General features: G+C 37.4%; 1 protein-coding gene across 2 annotated transcripts; it reads right to left on the bottom strand.

The window, feature by feature from the left end:
• Positions 1 to 381: 381 nt before the first annotated feature.
• On the bottom strand, positions 382 to 17,059 carry LOC122057747 (E3 ubiquitin-protein ligase UPL4). Of its 2 annotated transcripts, none has more exons than XM_042619978.1 (19): positions 16,691 to 17,059; positions 15,614 to 16,297; positions 15,404 to 15,514; positions 14,766 to 14,882; positions 14,404 to 14,562; positions 14,149 to 14,310; positions 8,973 to 9,128; positions 8,771 to 8,892; positions 7,519 to 8,689; positions 7,205 to 7,312; positions 6,994 to 7,066; positions 5,587 to 6,821; positions 5,242 to 5,472; positions 5,050 to 5,154; positions 1,552 to 1,632; positions 1,398 to 1,466; positions 1,191 to 1,319; positions 943 to 1,026; positions 382 to 857 (listed from the first exon to the last, which is right to left on the bottom strand). In XM_042619978.1, exons 2-19 carry the CDS (start codon positions 16,253 to 16,255, stop codon positions 792 to 794), a joined length of 4,821 nt encoding a protein of 1,606 aa, XP_042475912.1. In that variant the 5' UTR covers positions 16,256 to 16,297; positions 16,691 to 17,059; the 3' UTR covers positions 382 to 791. The 2 variants fall into 2 exon arrangements, with proteins under 2 accessions (XP_042475912.1, XP_042475913.1); XM_042619979.1 differs by having other exon boundaries at positions 7,537 to 8,689.
• Positions 17,060 to 18,815: the final 1,756 nt, after the last annotated feature.

Genomic DNA, 18,815 nt, shown 5'->3' with positions numbered 1-18,815 from the left:
AAGAATTGCAACAAGGGTGTTTATTGATTCTGTTCCGGTGAAATGGTTCTGTTTCAATCACTGAAACCAGACCAGACAGTCTTCAAAATCGTCAATTACTGAATTGATTTCTTCGGATTGAATTGCATAACCGGTTTAAGGCTAAACCATAATAATAAACAAATTCAAAATCAGAAACACACAATAGAAATCTAGACTCCCTAACTCTTTCGAGTTTTAATGGTGTAATGGTTTCGTATTGGTCCAATGGAGTTTCAGTTCAATTTCTATGCGGTCTATCAGTTTTTAATAGGTTTGGGACCAATGGTTTTCCGATTTAGAATCAAAAAACCCAAGATAAATTGTCAAAATAAAAAATCGAAGCAATTAATTTCGGTTCTGTTAAACTTTAAACGGTCCAAAAACTATTTTTTCATTCCCTTAAATATGGAAATAGTAGCACATTTTCATAATAAAAAAAAAAGGTAATATCTATGCTTTTGCAAAGTGTTTAGTAGGGCCATAAACTAACTACAGTAAATGGTTCTGTACACTGGAGCTCTGTACACAGAAGGGTTGTTGGATGAGAATTTCTCAGAACCCTTCACTTTAAACTGTACAACTCATCCACAGACTGAATCAATAACTGCTCCCTCCCCTATATACACCAGCATGCCACCAAAGAAGATGGGGTCTTCTTGCATTCCCCCACCTCCTAGTTCAATTGCCAACACCACCAACCACCTACTGCTACTATTCCTTTCATTGACACCACTACCTAGACTAGTAATTACAAATTCACAGTTGGAAAGTCAAGAGAGATGGAAGGATCCCTGTCCTTCTGTTATAGCATATAATAACCTCTCCTTCATCCTTTCCTGCAGAAATAAATGAGTTAGAACATGTTTATATTATTTCACATTATATGACAAATCATGTCAGTTAGGCTTGATGAAATGTTACCTTCGAAGAGTAAGGCGGAAGTTTCAGGTAGTTAGCACATGTCATCACACTTGGCAAGTCACCATCAGCCCACTCACCACAATGCTGTTGAAACAGTACAAAACATAGGGACAACAAAGTCAACCAATTGGCAAAACATATCAATAGAGATTGAAGATATTTAAACACATCCTCTCCCCCCCCCCCCCCCCCCCCCACAAAAAAAAAAGGGATAAAAACAAGTGAGATAGTGACGAGCATAGGCAGACCTTGCGAACAATTGTCAGTTTCGGGTTTAAAGCTGCTAAGCCTCCTGGCGGGAGACGAGGTGCACCAGTAACAAACTGAAGGAACGCTCGCCGCTGATTGCATTCAAATTCTTGAATAATTTCCAATAACTGCAATTTAAGGTGGAAATGTGAGTAATTAATCACATGTCTTGGCTCCAGGAAAGAGAGTGATAGATCGATACTAACATTCATGATGGGAGGACTGCTAGATGTGTAGCCATGATCGAACTTGATGTGATCTAAGAGCTCATTGGACTGCAAGGAAACAACAAATATGAGACGTCAGTTATTGTATCACACTGGTCAGCACTCATCAAACAATATATCAATAGATACATACAGCCCAAGCATCCTGATCACCACATAACAAACGTTCAAGCTCCTCTTCAGTGAAAACCTGGAGACTCTTAACAGGGAACACCTGCATATCAAGTAATTTATCATTTAAGAGGTCACCATGAAGTCCTATAGTCACATTAAAACATGTACTTTAATCTGGTACAATGAAACATTTTCTCGAGCTACTCAATAGCTATCTGTGTTGGATCATGAAAAAGAAAAAATGGAATGATCTCCCGTCTTTTTTTTTTTTTTTTTGGGGGGGGGGGGGTGGGTGTACAGAAATGACCTCATTTAGTTGGGTTAAGGCTTGGGTTGTATCAAGTTGAGTTTAAAGGGGAAAAATATGAAATTTCTAGTTCTTATATGAAGTACCCTTTTGGTGGTTTTAAACCTTGTACATGTTAAACTTCTTTTATTTATAGTTATAAATAAAATAAATAGCATTTTTTTCATCACTTAGAGGGGGGGGAAAAAAACCCTCCTATACAAGTTGTGTACATCAAAATGAAATAAAGAGGCACAAAAACAGGATTTTGTCAAATATTCTCATAAGTTCCTTGAAGAACGAGGTTATGGAAACCCTGAAACAAATAGAAATAGAGAAGAACAGTAGTTTATCATGCTAGATAGAGGGAAAAGGTAAAAGAAAAGTTGAGCAAGGTGAGAATTTTTATCCATGGGAGTAAGACTTGGTACTCAAATATTCTGTTATTCCCTTCTTTCCCAGGAAGAGAAAATGACCATCTGATGATTCACATGAAAACTCATTCCTAGGAGTTGGCGTGTACTCCAAGCCTCCAAATAATCTGATCCGCACTCCCATCATGAGTAAATAATTTGACCCTTATGGAGCTAGGCAACAATGTCCTTGCTGTCTTTTACGGATAAATTAAACCAAGGAAAGAATACTAATAGCACTACACAAGGGATCTGCCCATCCTTAAAATCCCCATGAACTAAGTTCCCCAAATGACATCTAAGAGATGAGAGCACTAGGATTACCATCCACAAAATGGAATTTGAATGCATCATCCAGACCTCGTTAAAAGTCTCTTTGATCTTTCACATGGTGAACCATCAGATTCTGTAACTTGTACACATTCTAGAGAGGGGAGATGTAGTATGTGGGTATTCCCCTTGTTTTTTTTTTTTTTTTTTGGGTGGGGGTGTGTTTCTTTGCATGCCTCTTGTAGTTTGTGCTGCATAGAAAGATAATGTGCCAGTAATCCAAATGTTTGAAAGCGCATAGTCAATTATCTTCCAGTCTCCAGAAGAGTCTAGCTCAACCATATAAACCCCCCCCCCTAATGTGTAGGTATTTTCCCTCTAATTTTCAGCATATTTCAACCAGTTTTCAGAGTGGCGAGCCTGTGTGGCGTAACGGTTAAGTTGCACTACTGTAACATGGTCACATGCTTGAAACTTGGAAACAGTCCCTCCTGCAAAGCAAGGGGTAAGGCTGCGTACATTTACTCCTCCCAGACCCTGCAGTAGCAGGAGCCTTGTGCACTGGGTTGCTCTATGTCAACCAGTTTTCAAAAGAGTGAATTTTCAAGGCTTTACATGATCTGTTCCTACCTTATCTGCCATGCAACAGATATCAGTGTTGTACGTTAAAATAAAAGCCCATAAATAAAAATGACGTAGAGGTTGTATGAGAAAATAAAAGCCGATCAATAAAAAATGACAGTTTTCTACATGAGATCAGCTTCCCAACATACCTTATTGTTAGCATTCTTCTTGTCCATCTTCAAAAATTTCCCCAACCCATACAAAGGATCCAACCAAAAGTCCAAACCCCTCAACATATGACACTGGCACTGGAAAATGATATGATTCATCTCCCTGTAGGTCCTGTATGTACACTCCCCCAACAAGCACCTTCAAGCCATAGTTGTCAAGGCGTTGCCTAGGTGTCTAGGCTCTTTCTTGGGTCCAAGGCGATATAGCATGCCTAGTTGACACTACACGAGTTTACATTGATTTATGATTATTGTTTTGTTTTTTGACAAATATGCTTTGTTCATATTATGTTGTTTTTCTCAAATTAGGTCATTACTATACTATAAAATATTGCATTGATATGGTTTCTATGTTACATATAAGCATAATTATATAAAATTATCATTCTTATATTACATATAGTCATATACTGCATGCCTAGGGGCCTAGGCGCTAATCCAACACCTAGGGTTGCCTATTGGCCATGACAACTATGCTTCAGGCTTAAAAAATTCAGTCCCGTTCATATTGGAAAGTAAAGCCATACAAGATGCTTCAAATCCCCTAGGTCTACTTGAACGTCATTGAACACCCTTTAAACACTGCCAAGATGAACACATCTAGGATGGGGCTTTGTTCCTCCTAGCTCTGCAAGAGCTCGTTTTCAAAACTTGCCCTTCAAACCGTAGGCATGTAGTAGACGCATGAGCAATTATAGGCAGTAATTATAATTCATTAACAATTAAACAAACTGTAATCACTAAGCTAAATGCCTGTAGGCATGTATTAGACTCATAAGCAATTACATATTTCACATCACAAGAATCTTAGGAGCGAGTCGGACCTGAAGAAGCTGAAAACAGGTTCTTTTGGGCCTAAACTTAAGCCTGGAATTGGGCCCCTATATGGATTAGAAGCTCTTCTTTTTTAAGTCAATTACTGCATCTGGCATCTGGCATCTGGCCCGGGTCCATCTCCTTCACTTTTCAATTCCTTTAGTTATATTGTTTTGGCAATATCTAAAACTACCATTCTGCTACATCAAGCATATCTACAAGGATAATACTCTATAGGTCCACAGACTAAAGCACAAATTACTGAATAATACGACGGCTTCTTATAATAAGAAAGAGAGTTGTTTTTTTACTATTTTTAATGAACTTCATAATGAGAAAATATTCTATCCATGAAACAAAAGGATATACAAACTACACACCTTTCTCTAATGTCAAGATTTAAGCTGGGTGATATATCAAATATATTTGTATCACCCTTAAACCTATATACTGAATGAGGGGAATGGCCAAAGCATTATAATGAACAAATGCCCCTATCGAAGCAAATTAAATGCCATAAACTCCATGAGATTTTCTCTCAGAGAAGAATATGGCATATTTAAAATTTCCAAAGAGATATATCACAAAATTAAATGCCTGTACTTGTAACAAATCTAAGACAGGAGACATACATCTTTTTTAAACAATCATATAGGCCAAATACTAGTAACAAAATTAAGACAGGAAACTACGCTCTTTTTAATTAATCATATTGTCAATACTGGAGAATCGTATACTAAAATAACCATGTACATCACATCAGATTTGGTAATCATATAGTGCTGACTAGCAGTGCTTGTTTAAGAAAATTAAAGTGAAAGAATAGCTTTTCCCATCACCCCATGGAGCTCTCCTCAATTGGGAGGAGGGGTGGAGGGGATTAGATAAGAAGACAAAAATTTGCACAGAGACCATTCATTTTATAAAAGGGAACTTACCTGGTTAAATCCTGATTTAAAAGCTTCAATTTGTTTGTCAATTCCACTATTTACAGTTGCATCCACCGTTTGTGAAATAAATTCTTCCAAGTTATCCATATTTACCTGAGAAACATTGAGTAAAGGGGTCAAGTTCCTCAAATGGAATAACAGAAGAAAAAAACATTACCAAGAAGCTAAGAGGGGCCCTACCATTTTGTGATCAGGTCCCGAGGCTAGAATATAATCAGGATAGCCAGGAAGAGTAAACTCAAGGAAGAGTTCCTCTATTCGGGTATTTCGGAAACATGATTCTGACATAATTGTAGTGGAATTCGCAGAAACAGATTCAAATAATTTCTTCCTATCAACAAGAGCCTGAAACTCTAGCAAGGTTCTTCCAAGCTCAGGATCAAATGACTGGATGTCAAATATATTGAGATCCTATATGAGAAAATTATAGACAGATAGTCAATTTCAACACCAAAAGTCAACATTACCATATACAGGCTAATGTGGAAAGTCATCAGAAGTACCAACTATGGATGAAAACGGCACCTGTTCAAGAATGAGTTTACAGAAGGCTTTAGATAAGGGAAGATCTAGGACCCTTCCTTCCTGAAGAGCCTTTGCTACAACCTGTCCAAGAAGGACAAACTTTTTTATCACTTCAGAGAACTGTATCCCATCTGAGGTACCTGATGAATCTGACCATGGACGAGGAAAAAGCCCAAAAGGACACACCAACAATCCAGAACTTTCAATATATAGGCTTTTCCCTGAAGTGGAAGAATTGTAGTCTTCTCTCCACATACCCAAACCAACCTTTTGGAACTCCTGACTAACCAGGGTATAAAACTCCATTGTTGGCCCCAGCCCTGTGCCAACTTCTTCATTGTACTCGACTTCGATGATAGTTTTATGCCGGGCAAACTGTTCCATCATCTGTGCAGCAGAGTCCAAAATGTGGCTTCGGCAAACTTGAAACTTTTTACGAGGCACAGTAAGACCATTCAATCGCCTGTCATTTGGGGTGTTTGGATTATTATTAGTCGAGTGTGACCATGGATGAGATTGATCTTGTGAGAAACCAAATGCTGTCAACCGGAAGTATTTAACCCTTGCTTCAAAACCAAATAGAAATGGGCATACAGCCATTAACTGGCTACACCATGAAGGCATTCCACCAATAGACACAGCTAACGGGTCCCGCATTTGCTGTTCCAGTTTTTCAGTTAACTTAGAGTTTACGAACTCGGTCCGTGGTATTGCAGGTACAGCAACCTTCAATTCATCCAGATCATTGATTCTCCCCTCAGCAAAGGCACGAATTCTTTCACCAGACATTAGATGAAATGCAAACCTGCTCAGGCCTTCCAAAATTTTGAGCAGAAATAATATATCATAACATGGATTTGATTTCTCCAAGTCACAAGGAAGTTGAGAAATCAACATGCTGGAGAAAAATGGAACATCCTGCCAAAATGCTCCTAGTCTATCCAACGTGGAAGAAATTTTAGAACCATGAACACGAGGATTTGATTGTTGCACTTCTGCAGCTTTTCTATATGTTACTTTGTATACTTCACTCCAGAATCTTGGACCCACAATTACATCATGCTCAGCCTTTGCTTGTTGTCGGAGAATTGCTTGATAGAGGGTCAATGACCGGTCCAGCTGTCTTCCTTCTATGTAAAAAATCAATTTTGGGGAAGAACCACCATTGCTACAGGATGTGAAATACTTTCTACCTTGTATATGTTCATCACTAGACGCAAGATTGGAGGTAGTTGCTGCATGGAAGTGCAAATATCACTCAGAATGTATGAACTGATAATAGAAAACTAACAAAACTTATCTTGCATGGTTTCAAGTTTTTTCAACAGTAGTGCATGTCAACCTAGAGGAGACAAAGGAACCCCCCCCCCAACAACAAAAATAAAAAGACTCAGTTCAAGGACTCACCAATAGCTGAATCTTGAACTCTCAAGCTGGCATCCTCAACTGGAATGTATTGTACGTCTTGAGCTGTAGAGCCCTGAAACACAAAAAAGTAATAATATGATGCTAGCTTTTCTCTCCAAACGAGAGAAAAGGAGACAGACCAGAGAGAGATGCAAAAAGGCCATGGAAATGGAAGAAACTAGAACTGAAAACGACAAAGTCAATGACTTACGGAACATGCTTGGTTCAGGGATGTACTTGTATCACCTGGAATAGCTTGTATTACGTCACCTGCTCTTTCACCTTCTAGTGAAGAATGGGACAATTCAGCCATGTCTTCCTGCATCAAATTGTGAATGAAATGAAGCACTGATCACAGACAACAGACTGGTTGTATAACCAAAGTTTCTGTTGAAAATTTCTTTAAAAAAAAAAAATAATAATAATAATAATAAATAAAACTGATTTCTCTAATACAATTTATATCTTAGAACTCTCTTTAAAAAATTAATTATAAAGAAACCATCTTGGGCTTAAACAACAGACCGAGAGCATGGCAACAACCTGCATCGCAGGCAAAGCAGATTCCAAGTCATTAATCTTCCCCATGTAACTTTGAATGTTGACTTGATGAGATCTTGCATCAGCATGTTGAGGAAGAGGCAGACCAATTTTTGAAGGGGTCGAGGACTGACTTGTCAAATTGATATGTTCACCTCCACCTGAGCTAACTTTAGGCCACAGAAAACCCTCAATGGCATCTAAAGAAGAAAACGGTTCGACTGTTAGAACATCTCCAGGGTAATTGCACAGGCCTGACTCATCCTCAGCCTTCAGGAAATGAACTCTTAAACAAGGATGGATGGTGCAACGACCACTTGGAACAGTAGCATAGGTGTTTCTTGGCTTGGAAACATGGCTTAGAATTACAGGAAATTTTTCTACAGAAGAAAATGCGCACTGCAATTTCCGTATTAGAACTGCCAGGTGTGTGTCCTCCCAAACTCCACCAGTAGAGGAAAGACAAAACCTAGCAAACATCTCCAACCTCTTTAGCACAAAATGAAAATGAGCGGATAAGGCATGGGGATCTATCTTTCCCTCTAGATACTTGCCATTGGATAAATAATTTACAAGTGATTTCACTATTCCACTTTCTATGAACTCAAAAGTGGACATTGGTTCCCTTCCACTAAGCTCTGCCATTATTTGATGCAATATATGATATAAGTTCTCTTCTTGTTGAGCATAGACATCATTACCAATGGATATGCTCACATTATCAGTTAATAACGCACAAAAAGTTCGAAGTTTCTGCAGAGTTTCAGTCAGTCCTATCTCAGAGTTCTGTGATTCTGTAAGAAAGTAGGTGGCCTTTATGTGCATTGCTAGAATGCGAACAGAATCATCTTCAAGCTTGCAGTCTCGCTTTTCTGAAGAGGAAGAGCAGTCAGCATCGAAAGCAAAACATAAACATCTAAGTACATCCTTTGCAGCTAATCTTTGGTCTGATCCAATCAAGATGCCACAAGACGTTGGTACCATGAGCTGCGAACTTCTTTCGGGTGTAAGAAGTGCATCAATGGCATACACAACACCCTCTTTTACAAAAGAACTCAAGAAAACATCAGGAAGCTTTAACAGCACAGTCTCAGCAATCCTTAGAGCAGAGATCAATACATGATGATCCTTTCTTGTAAACACACCAGCCAAAAAACTGCCAATTGAAGTCAGATAATAACTATTAGTTTCAGTACAGATGCCATATTTATCGACTCAAATGGAGGACATCATTCACCTTGAAATGTTGGTATTCTTAACCAAGTCAAGAAGCATGTCAGATCTGCTGAAATAAACATACTTGTTGATAATAGAAAGGCAGCCATAGCAAACATATAAATTTGCACCAGAATTAACCACCTGTCCCAGGAAGGAAGAAAATGTTACAGAGCTATGGAAACTGAAAACCACAATACAGCCTCTGGGCATCAAGAACCAACCTTGATCAAGACAGGAAGGATGTCAATCCCAAACTGTCTCAGAATTTCAGGCCTGTCCATTAAAATCTTCTCCTTATCTGAAACTAGCTGAATATCTTCATTGCTTCTAGCTGAAGAAGGAAGAAGCTCATTTATCAACTTGAGAAGTTCATGTACCTATGACAATGAAAAACCTATTAGATCCCTTCTTATGTAAAACCATCTAATCTAGTTGTTACAATTTCAAAGCCATCCATCAAATTTAACATTAAAAAAAAATAAAAAATAAAAAATAAAAAGTAAAATTCAATACCTTAACTATTAGATGTGATGATATCCAAATGAAATGGAATGATTTCACAGCATATAAATTTTTTAGGGAAAAAGAAAGCTGCCTGGTTGCATGGCCCCAGTGCCCAGACTAGGGAGCACAAAATTACCGCCCCACCCCTTGTGAAACCAAAAATCCCATTCATGTTGATGCCCCTGTGCGCAGGGGTCACGCAACCAGGAAACGATCTCTTACCCAAATTTTTAATAATCAAATGATTTGAAATTCACTCTAACTGTGAAGTGTGAACAACTAATAGAAAAGTAATGATCCCTTTTTTAAGACTACTGGAAAAAGATAATTTAATTTTTATTTCTTTGTACCATAAGAAAAAGAGAGGAACACAAAACATGCCCACTTATAAGTTATACCACAAGCCCCACAGCCTAAAGCTGTAGATGACGCTCAATTACATACAGTCCTAATAATTACTCAAAAAGTAATCCCATCTTCATCAAATATCAGTTTCTGAAGGTCTGAGAATTTTATACAACAAGATGGACTTAAAACGAGAAAATCTTTGGTATAGATGCCACCTTATAATTCATACAGATTGCGGAGTAAAAAAGCGAGGAGGCAACAAGAACCTTCTTAAACAGGGACTTTTGACCTTTATGTCAGGTTCATGTGGACCTTCTCCATTCACAAGGTCATAGGCACAGAAAACTAAAGGATTGTGAAGATTCTTCATGGTGTGAATTAAAACAAATAAGTAACAATTAAAATAATGCAATAAAGTCACTTAACTAATCCCATATGCCTAGCCTCTGCCCATATTATAGACCCATAAAGTGCCCATTACAAAGAAAACACATGGGATCAAAGGCCCAACCCAAAGCATATTTCCAATAAAACACACATTTATATGATTTATCTAAATCACCTGGGGCATAAGTATGTCCATCGCAAGTCACTCCTAGTGTTAGAAGATTTTATTTGGTCTCATCGATCTGGGAAATTAAAGAGTCATAGTATCTATTGAGTTTCTAATTCTTGTTAGTTTCTATATGTTTTAGAATTTTGGGGTACGTTTTCCTTCACCCATGAATCTATTGTCATTCTCCCCACCCCCCCTCCATTATTTTGTAGGTCTGAAATATGCTTACTATTCTCAGGCACCCATTCAAGCTCAAAGATGACCATCGATGAAGGAATTCCTCCTTCACACTAGCCTAAGAAAAACTCAATCCTACAAGTTTCATAAGTTGTAATCACCCCATTGATGGAATACAATAGAATTATTTTGCAGAGTTTGTGTGTTTGTGTCAACTACTCCCCCACCCCCATCGTTCTCTCTCTCTCTCTCTCACACATCAACTCCCCTTTTCCATCTTGTTTTCTGCCTTCTGATATTAACACAGTTCAAAAGAACAAGGCCAGCAGCATACCAGGCCATCAAACTGGACCAAGAATGGATTAATTTGACTGTCCAATGAACTTTATAAGCCAAGTGGTTTATATTTTGGGGTTTACTATTGTAATGGGTGAATTCTATAATCCCAAATAATAGGGATTTTAGTCTTCTACGGGATTAAGTAGTTAATTTCTACTTTGTAGTGTTCTAGAATAGCTTCTATTTTGAAGAGAGACTTAAGTTGTAAGGATTCTCCCTACCATGCATAGGGGTTTCCTATTCTACTTGTTTCCATGAAGTAATGAATAAAGAGTAGGGGTATCAAACCCACTAACATTGATTCGATAAATAATTTAGCCTCGAGATTGTGAGTTCTGTGAGAGACGGAGCATGGTCTTGTGGGATTCAAACCTGCTATACTGTGGGAACTGGGATGTAGTAGGGAAACCTTGGTGGGATGCCAATGCTGGAGTTGGTGAGGTTCTGATGCGAACCCAGGTTGGAATAACCCTTATTGGTTTTCTTGTGGCCCACCCAAACAAGGATACACCCAAATCAAAGTTAAGTGGCAAACCAATAAATATATCAATGTTTCGAAAGAGGGTGGCAATTCAGCAAATAAAATGAAGTTCATAAGGGAGCGGAAGGGTTTTAATAGAGAGAATCCTAAAGGACAGAAGTGAGGTTAAAAGGAAGAAGGATATAAAATAGATTGGAGATAAAGAGCAAGGGTATACTTGGAACCAAAATTAACTAAAGGATTAAATAGAATAAGAGGGGAAAACCTAGAAACAGACATAATAAAGACTTAGAAGCACTATCATAAGGTTGTCTTCAACCGCCCGTTGGGCAGAAAGGCCGGAGAATAGAATGAAGTAGCAGACTAGTTTTCTCCCACACCGCAGCTCTATTCCATGCAATTCCAGGCAGAGGATACTACTCCAAAGCCCTCCCATATCCATACTCTAATGGTTCCAATAATTAGCAACCAAGGGAGAGATAACCCTCTGAAATCGGGCCTAGTGGTAAACAGAGAAAGAATTCATTGCTTCGACTTGATACTCACACAGGAGATGATTTGGGAGATGAAACCCTCAAGTAAGAATCGCATATGAATGGGCTGCCCCTTGATCAGGATCTCAGGCCAAATCCAAAGAATATCAGGGAGTTCGATCACTTCCTTCTCGGCCTGGTAATGTCATCAGTGGCAGGAACAGCAACTAGGTAGAAGAAGAGAGAGCACAGAGACAGGAAGAGAGAGTGGGAAGGTCACACAAGGCTATGCAGGCCCTCTTCAAACAAAACCCAATTCTTTCATTCAATTCTTAAATCTGCACTATACCATCCATCAGGTTACACATATATAGAAGAAAGACATCTTCTGAAATGGAAACCTATTATAATACTAAATAAACTCAAATTACTCTCCTTGGTGTCCTACGGACTACAGTACCAACATACCTGTCCTAGCTTCTATTTTCTACACCCACCTCTGACTTAATTTCTTTGGTTACTAAATCTGAGTTTCTATTTTCAGCAACTTACTATTATGGTAACCCTTTGATTTCTTCAAATCTGGTTCCTACTTTCTATTCCCAACAGTTACTAAATCTGAACTTCACATTTCAGTTTCTTTCTAATTTGTCCCTTAGTGAAAATTTCACTTTCTATTTTCTACCTACTAAATCTGTTAGATGCTATCTTGTAGTTACTAATTTTGACAACTATTTATGGGTTAATCAAGGGTGCTATTTGGGAAGGCGATAGATATTGGTTTCAATTTTGAGTCCCTAATCTCTAGTTACTGGATTACATGAGGTTCTCTAGCCCTGGTCCTTGAGCATAGTTTTCATGACGCCAAGGCAAACCAAGGCATTGGAGGGCTGTCAAAGCGCTTAGGCGAAAAGGCACCCACCTTAAGGCGAACAAGGCGACCAAGTGTTATTTTTTATTTTTCCTATTATCTAAAATTATTTAGTAAGCTAGATATACCTTGTATCATAAAAAAATCAACATCAAGCCACATCAAGGCATTAAAAATCAACATTTAGCCACATCAAATCATAAAAAATCAACATTTAGAGAAATGCTCTTGTTCTATAATACATTTGACTGATCAAATGATTTTATTTTTACATAAGACTTTTGGTATTAGATATAATAGAAAACCAGTTTTCCAACAAGTTTAAGATTATTTAAATCTGAGTTGTAATGATAAAGTTATACTCCAATCAAACTTATTTTAAAGTGAGCGAATGTTGTTAAAATCGCCTGAATTTTATGAATATCAAAACAAAAGATTATTTTACCGAACTTTTGGTTTTTTAGCAATGTTTCAACATGATAGGATTTATAAAATTTTCATAATTGAGAAAAACCCCAATATTTAAAAGTTGAAAATTGCCCCTATAACCAAAATCCAACTTTTGTCCTTAGACTGGGGGGTTAACTTTTTATCCTTTTGGAATTTGATTTTAAACTATTTTTATTAGATTCAAATAGAGTATATTTGCTTATTTATGCCAAATATCATTTAAGTAAATATTTTAAACATTTACTTAAATGATATTTGGTATAAAAAAAGCGTCAAAACACAAGGCGACATACAATGCAATAAGGCGATCGTTGCCTAGGCCCCAGGCAAACCGCTTAGACGCCAAGTCGTCACCTTGGCGATGCCTCGACAACTATGTCCTTGAGTGATTAGAATGCCCCATTGGATATCCTGCTCTCTCTTTCTCTGTTATTGTTATCACAGGTAAAGTTTGATAGAGATTCAACAGCCAATTTTACTCTGTTGCAGGTCAACCGATTTACTCTGTTTCTCCTAGTACTCTTTCTAATATTTTTAATATAGTAGCCTGCTCTACCCTTTTTTCCCTTCCTGTCTGATCTTTGTTTCTGTTTGAATCTTCTGAACTCTGCTACTAAGTTATCCAATTTCAGAGTTGTCTTCTCCGGTATTCTTCTAATATCTTTCCTATTCAGGTTGCTACTTATTATGACTTTCTTATAGTTACATGTTTATTTTCTGATTCTATCATACTTTACATTCTAATGAATCTCAGCTATCCATTGTGAGAGATCTGTCTTCATCTGCTAGTCCGAGACCTATCTATTCTGTCCCAAGTTTCTCCATTACACACCCTAAGACATGGGCCTGTTGGCATCTTATCTTACACAGATTTCTAATGTGAGAATTAGGGTTTCAAGAGCTACATTATTTGCTCAAGTGAATAGTAAGACTCTTGACATTCTTCATTTTTTTTTTTTTTTTTTTTTTTTTTTTGGTGCAAGACTCTTGACATTCATGAATGAATAAAAATGCCGACCCACTCATTCTATCACTACCACAAATTTATTTATTTATTATTTTTTTATTTTTTGTGTGTGTGTGTCTAGTGAATTGTCATTAGTCACTACACAAGAATCATTTGTAACGTTGTAAAAGCATCAAACAGGATTGCAACACCAATAGCCAAAGATAAATTCTTAGATGTGAGACTGAAAACCTGATTGGAATGTGCATCACCCGTAACAGGATAGGGCAAACCATGTGCAATATCATAACTAGACAAAATATGCTTGAGTGTGGTGCATATATTAAGCTCAAAAAGAGTCCTGACAGCTACAACTGAACCAGAGGCAAGTCTAGCGAGCATCCCAATCAAACCCTGCAAATCAATGAGAATAAATTTCAAACATCTTTAAGATAGATTACAACTGTAAAAGCTGAGGAAATAAAAAATAAAGAAGAAACTACATACAGAGTAAATTGGTTGGCCGAGAGTGGTTCTGCTGTTTAAAGCAATAAGATTTGTAGCTTGATGTATCACTCCATGCTTGCAGAGATCGTTCAGTATCTCAGGCGAATGACTCACCCGCTCCACTATTCGTATCAAGCACATGGCAACATTTTCAACAAGCTGTGCAATTTAAAGGGATGAAAAAGGAAAGGGAAACTCAGAATGAGACATTCAGTGCAATCCCAGAATTGCAATGCATAGATGCCTAATTATATTAAAAAATAGGGAATAAATAATGGAATATCAACTTAGTAATAGGCAAACTGAAGAAATAGGTTAAAAGAGATTATTTAATCCACAAGTAGAAACAAAATGAATAATACCTTTGGGTCCTCATATTGGATAAGATTGCACAGAATAGGAACTGCTTCCATATAAGGTGTAGAACAATCAGATGGAAGTTTCTTGCATATGTTTGCAACAATGGAAAGTGCAACTCTCTGAGGCAGACAAACAAAAATCAGTCCAAAAACCCATGCACTTTTATTATGTTGCAGAATTAAGAATAAACTCATCTTCAAAGCTTGTTATGTAGCAGAGAAGGACATAATTCATATCTTTCATCAACTAATTAATGTGTGTTTACACACTGGCCACGAAAAATAAGAATCTTCCTAACTAATATATATTATATATTTTAACGAAGTGGTGATAAAAGACATGCATATGGTGTGGCTCAATTCTAGTACGACCATGAATAGAGTTTTGTGGACAACAAGGACCCGGGTAGCCGACCCCTTGTAGGAGGTATTCCTATGATGCATTTGTGATTACTATCTTATCTTCTTCTCTTATCCCCCTTCTACTTCTTATTCTTCTTTTGTTGCTTCTTTATTTTCTTTTTTCTAGATCAGATCCATATAGCTAACCCCATTAGTTGGGATAAGGTTATATTTGTTGTTGTTGTAATTAATATATATATATCACCACCATAATAATAAGTGAAGAAAGCTGCTCTCACCTGAATGCTTGTAGAGAAGAAGTCAATATAGTTTAAGACAGCCATAATTGCCCCAGCTTGAGAGCATGCAAGTGGATGATCATGGGAGATCTTTTCCAGTGCTTGTAAACACTGCATAAGAAGCAAAAGAATAACGTAATTTGCATATTCCAAATAAATCATCAAGAAGGAATAGTGAGGTGAAGTTCAAGGAACCGTTATCAAGTATACCTGTTCTGCTACATCCAAATACTCAATTGCCATTAGTCGAGAACAAAGAGCAGGAACCGCATCATGTCTGACAAGAAACCCAGAAGATCGGGGCAACACATCACAGAGGTAAGTAATAGCCCGGATAGCAAGGAGCATTATATCCGGATTGTTATCGTGCCTAGCTAACTTGACCAGAACAGGAGCGAAGGCGTCAGAGGAGAAACTAGATAGAGAGTCCTCAGTACAGAATGATAAGAGATCGCACAGCTCCGTGAGGGACGCGAGCTGGCTACCAGGTTCAGCATCGTCCTCTAAGCTTGACAGAATCCTTTTGAATTTGGCATGGTCACCAGAAGATCTTCGAGGATGATACTCGCGGAAGCTTCTGTGTCTATGTTCAGAGTCATCCAATCCGTCAGAATCACAAGACCCATATCCTGAATCCCTATCGGCTTCTCCTTCTGATCGCCCTGATGCAGAAGCAGAGGATGAAGTCTCCATTTCGCATTCCGGTGCTTCAGAGGCAGAATTCGTGGTACCCGTATGGGCATGAATACATGAACTCGAAGAGCCAGGCCTGAACTCTGATGAGCTACAAGCCCGCTTATCTGCTCGCAATTGATCGGCAAGCTCGGCTCGTTTACGACCCCGATTTTCCATATAAGAAACCAAGTCCAGCTACGAGGCAAGGAAGGTAGAATCCTGCATAACACAATAGAGCCTAAAACTTACGACCAATGCAAATCGCTGAACTCCAATCCAACTCTAAGTTGGATATAGAAAATCCAATCCTTGCCTAAAAACAAATATGAAAAGATATAGAAAAGTAGAAAACCATCATTAATTAAGGTCTCACACCGATTACTCTAATTCAAACACACCATCTGGGGAAAGAAAATCAAAACTCTCAAATCTCCTATGACAACAATCGACGATCATCGATCAAAAAAAAGGAAACAAGCGAAATCAAAACAAATAAGGATTTGATTAACAGTAGAGTAGAATAGAATAACGAAATAAAACAATAAAAAAAAAAAAGGAAAGGAGATACGTTCTTCGTTATATAATCTTATTTACAGGTTACTACAACCGTACCTATATAGATTTAAAGGTTCTTCTTCCTCCTTCTCCCTTGATCTCCAGCACTCGAGGGAAACTAGGGTTCTATAATTCTCTCTTTCTTTCTCTATCGCTGCGTGTACTTTATTTTTCCTTTCTTGTTCTTTTGGAATTTGTGATTAAATTCCAGTGACGACGAGATGAGATCGGTATCTATTAAGAATAATAATAATAATAATAATAATTCTGTATAGAATAGATAGATAGATTTATAGAGTTTCCGTATAGAAACAAAACTGGTAAAACAGGATGAGATGAAAAGAAGTTGCAGATGCTTATAGAGTTCTATTTAGAAGAGGAGATATTGCACCACCGCCATTACTTGCACTCGCTACTCTTTCTCCCAATCCATCCATATACCCCTCTCATCTCTCTCTCTCTCTCTCTCTACAATCTTTCCTTATTTCCTTTGACACCCTTGAGGAGTTGTGATGTCAAATAATTTGTATTTATTTTTTTACTATTTCAAGAATACATTTTTTTTTCTTAAATCTGTATAGCTAAATACGGTATAGGTGATGGCATTGGTCACTGTCACCGATATATCGGGCCGTATCAAATCGTATCAATTTTGATTTCAGATTAAATTTAAGAAAAAATATCATTTTTTTTCATTTTACAAATTAGGGCAAGATAATGCTACCCACATATGTAGATACACACGAATGGGCATACATGACTGATGGGAGGGCACACACAAGTATTTATAGTGTGGGGCAATGTAGTCTTTTTGTACCTACTATATTTAGATGTAGACACACACTAGCATATAAGATTCTTTCTTAAGGAAAAAAAAATAGTTATATATGTACTATCTGTAATAATATGATGATAACTATAATTTAAAATTAAGAGGAATGTTTTTACCACCCAATCCAAGGTGAAAATGTTTTTTTCGTCAAGGTGGTTGAAGGGAAACATGTTGTTTTAAATTATTTTGATTTCTTTTTTAATTATGACTAAAAAAGCTTTTCCATGAGTGAAAGAAAACTTAATCACATACAATATTAGATGGTAACTATAGATGTCAACATATATTTAAAGCAGTTCTATCACACCTATTTTGGCAATTTGAAAAGTATCAAAATATTTAACTATTGAATAAGGTATAAATGATTTGAGTTAGCCACATGTCAAATTTAATAGCTTAATTATATCAAATATTTTCCCTATCTAGTTTTCAAAAAAGTACTTTCCCTATCTCTACCTTGGGCACGTATATATATATATATATATATATATATATTACACATGTTTATTGTTTTTACCAAAGTGGTGAATGTGAATTTTAGAAGAATATGTTTATTATTAGATAAGAGGAAGTTTATGCTCTTGATGTGTCTTATTCTTTTCTCTCTCTTCATAAATTATATGGGTCTCTTTCCTCTTTGGGGTCAAATGTACTGATAACTCTCTTCTAAATAAAAATAGAAATTTGTGGTGGAGGCATAGGCATCATGGTTTTAGGAATCGATGTTAGATTCATCTGTCTAATTCGTATTGTTAACTAGTATCAATACCTAATCGATATGGATCAATTGATACAATATAAACAGGTGAAGTGTTTTTTATGAGTGACTTGTTCTTATGTGTGCAAAGACCAATAGCGGTGCAGAGAAAGCATTAATAAAAAAATCAATTTTTCTTTAATGGTGGTGGGGTAGGCCGTAGGCATCAAAATGCCTCGTCTTGTAGTTTTTACATTCAAACACAGGAATGCACGAAATTATCATTCTACCTCTTATGAGAATAAAATCCTCATTCATATCTATTCGTGCACTCCCATTGGTCCCACGCTGACGCAAACCATGCATGAGAAAACTTTCATGTCCGTCGGTGACCAAAGTAGCCCTTTTCCTTTTTGCTGAAAGACCAAAGTAGTCGAAAGACCAAGGCAGACACATCAAAAGGTGTGATGGGGACTAGGGAGAGAGTAACATGATGAAATGCAATCAGAACCGCACATCTCATCAGCCAAAAGCTATAAAAGTGCCCAATAGGTGTCAAATACTTAGAAAGTAGAGGAACACGTGGCTTTAACGGAGAAGCAAGGACGGAAGGACTCTAGCCGTACGTGGTTGTTGCACCGTGCACCTCAACC

Source organism: Macadamia integrifolia, chromosome 12, assembly GCF_013358625.1.
Source record: "Macadamia integrifolia cultivar HAES 741 chromosome 12, SCU_Mint_v3, whole genome shotgun sequence".
NCBI lineage: Eukaryota > Viridiplantae > Streptophyta > Magnoliopsida > Proteales > Proteaceae > Macadamia > Macadamia integrifolia.
Note: the sequence above shows the minus strand (reverse complement) of the source record. Positions and strands in the feature narration are given on the sequence as shown.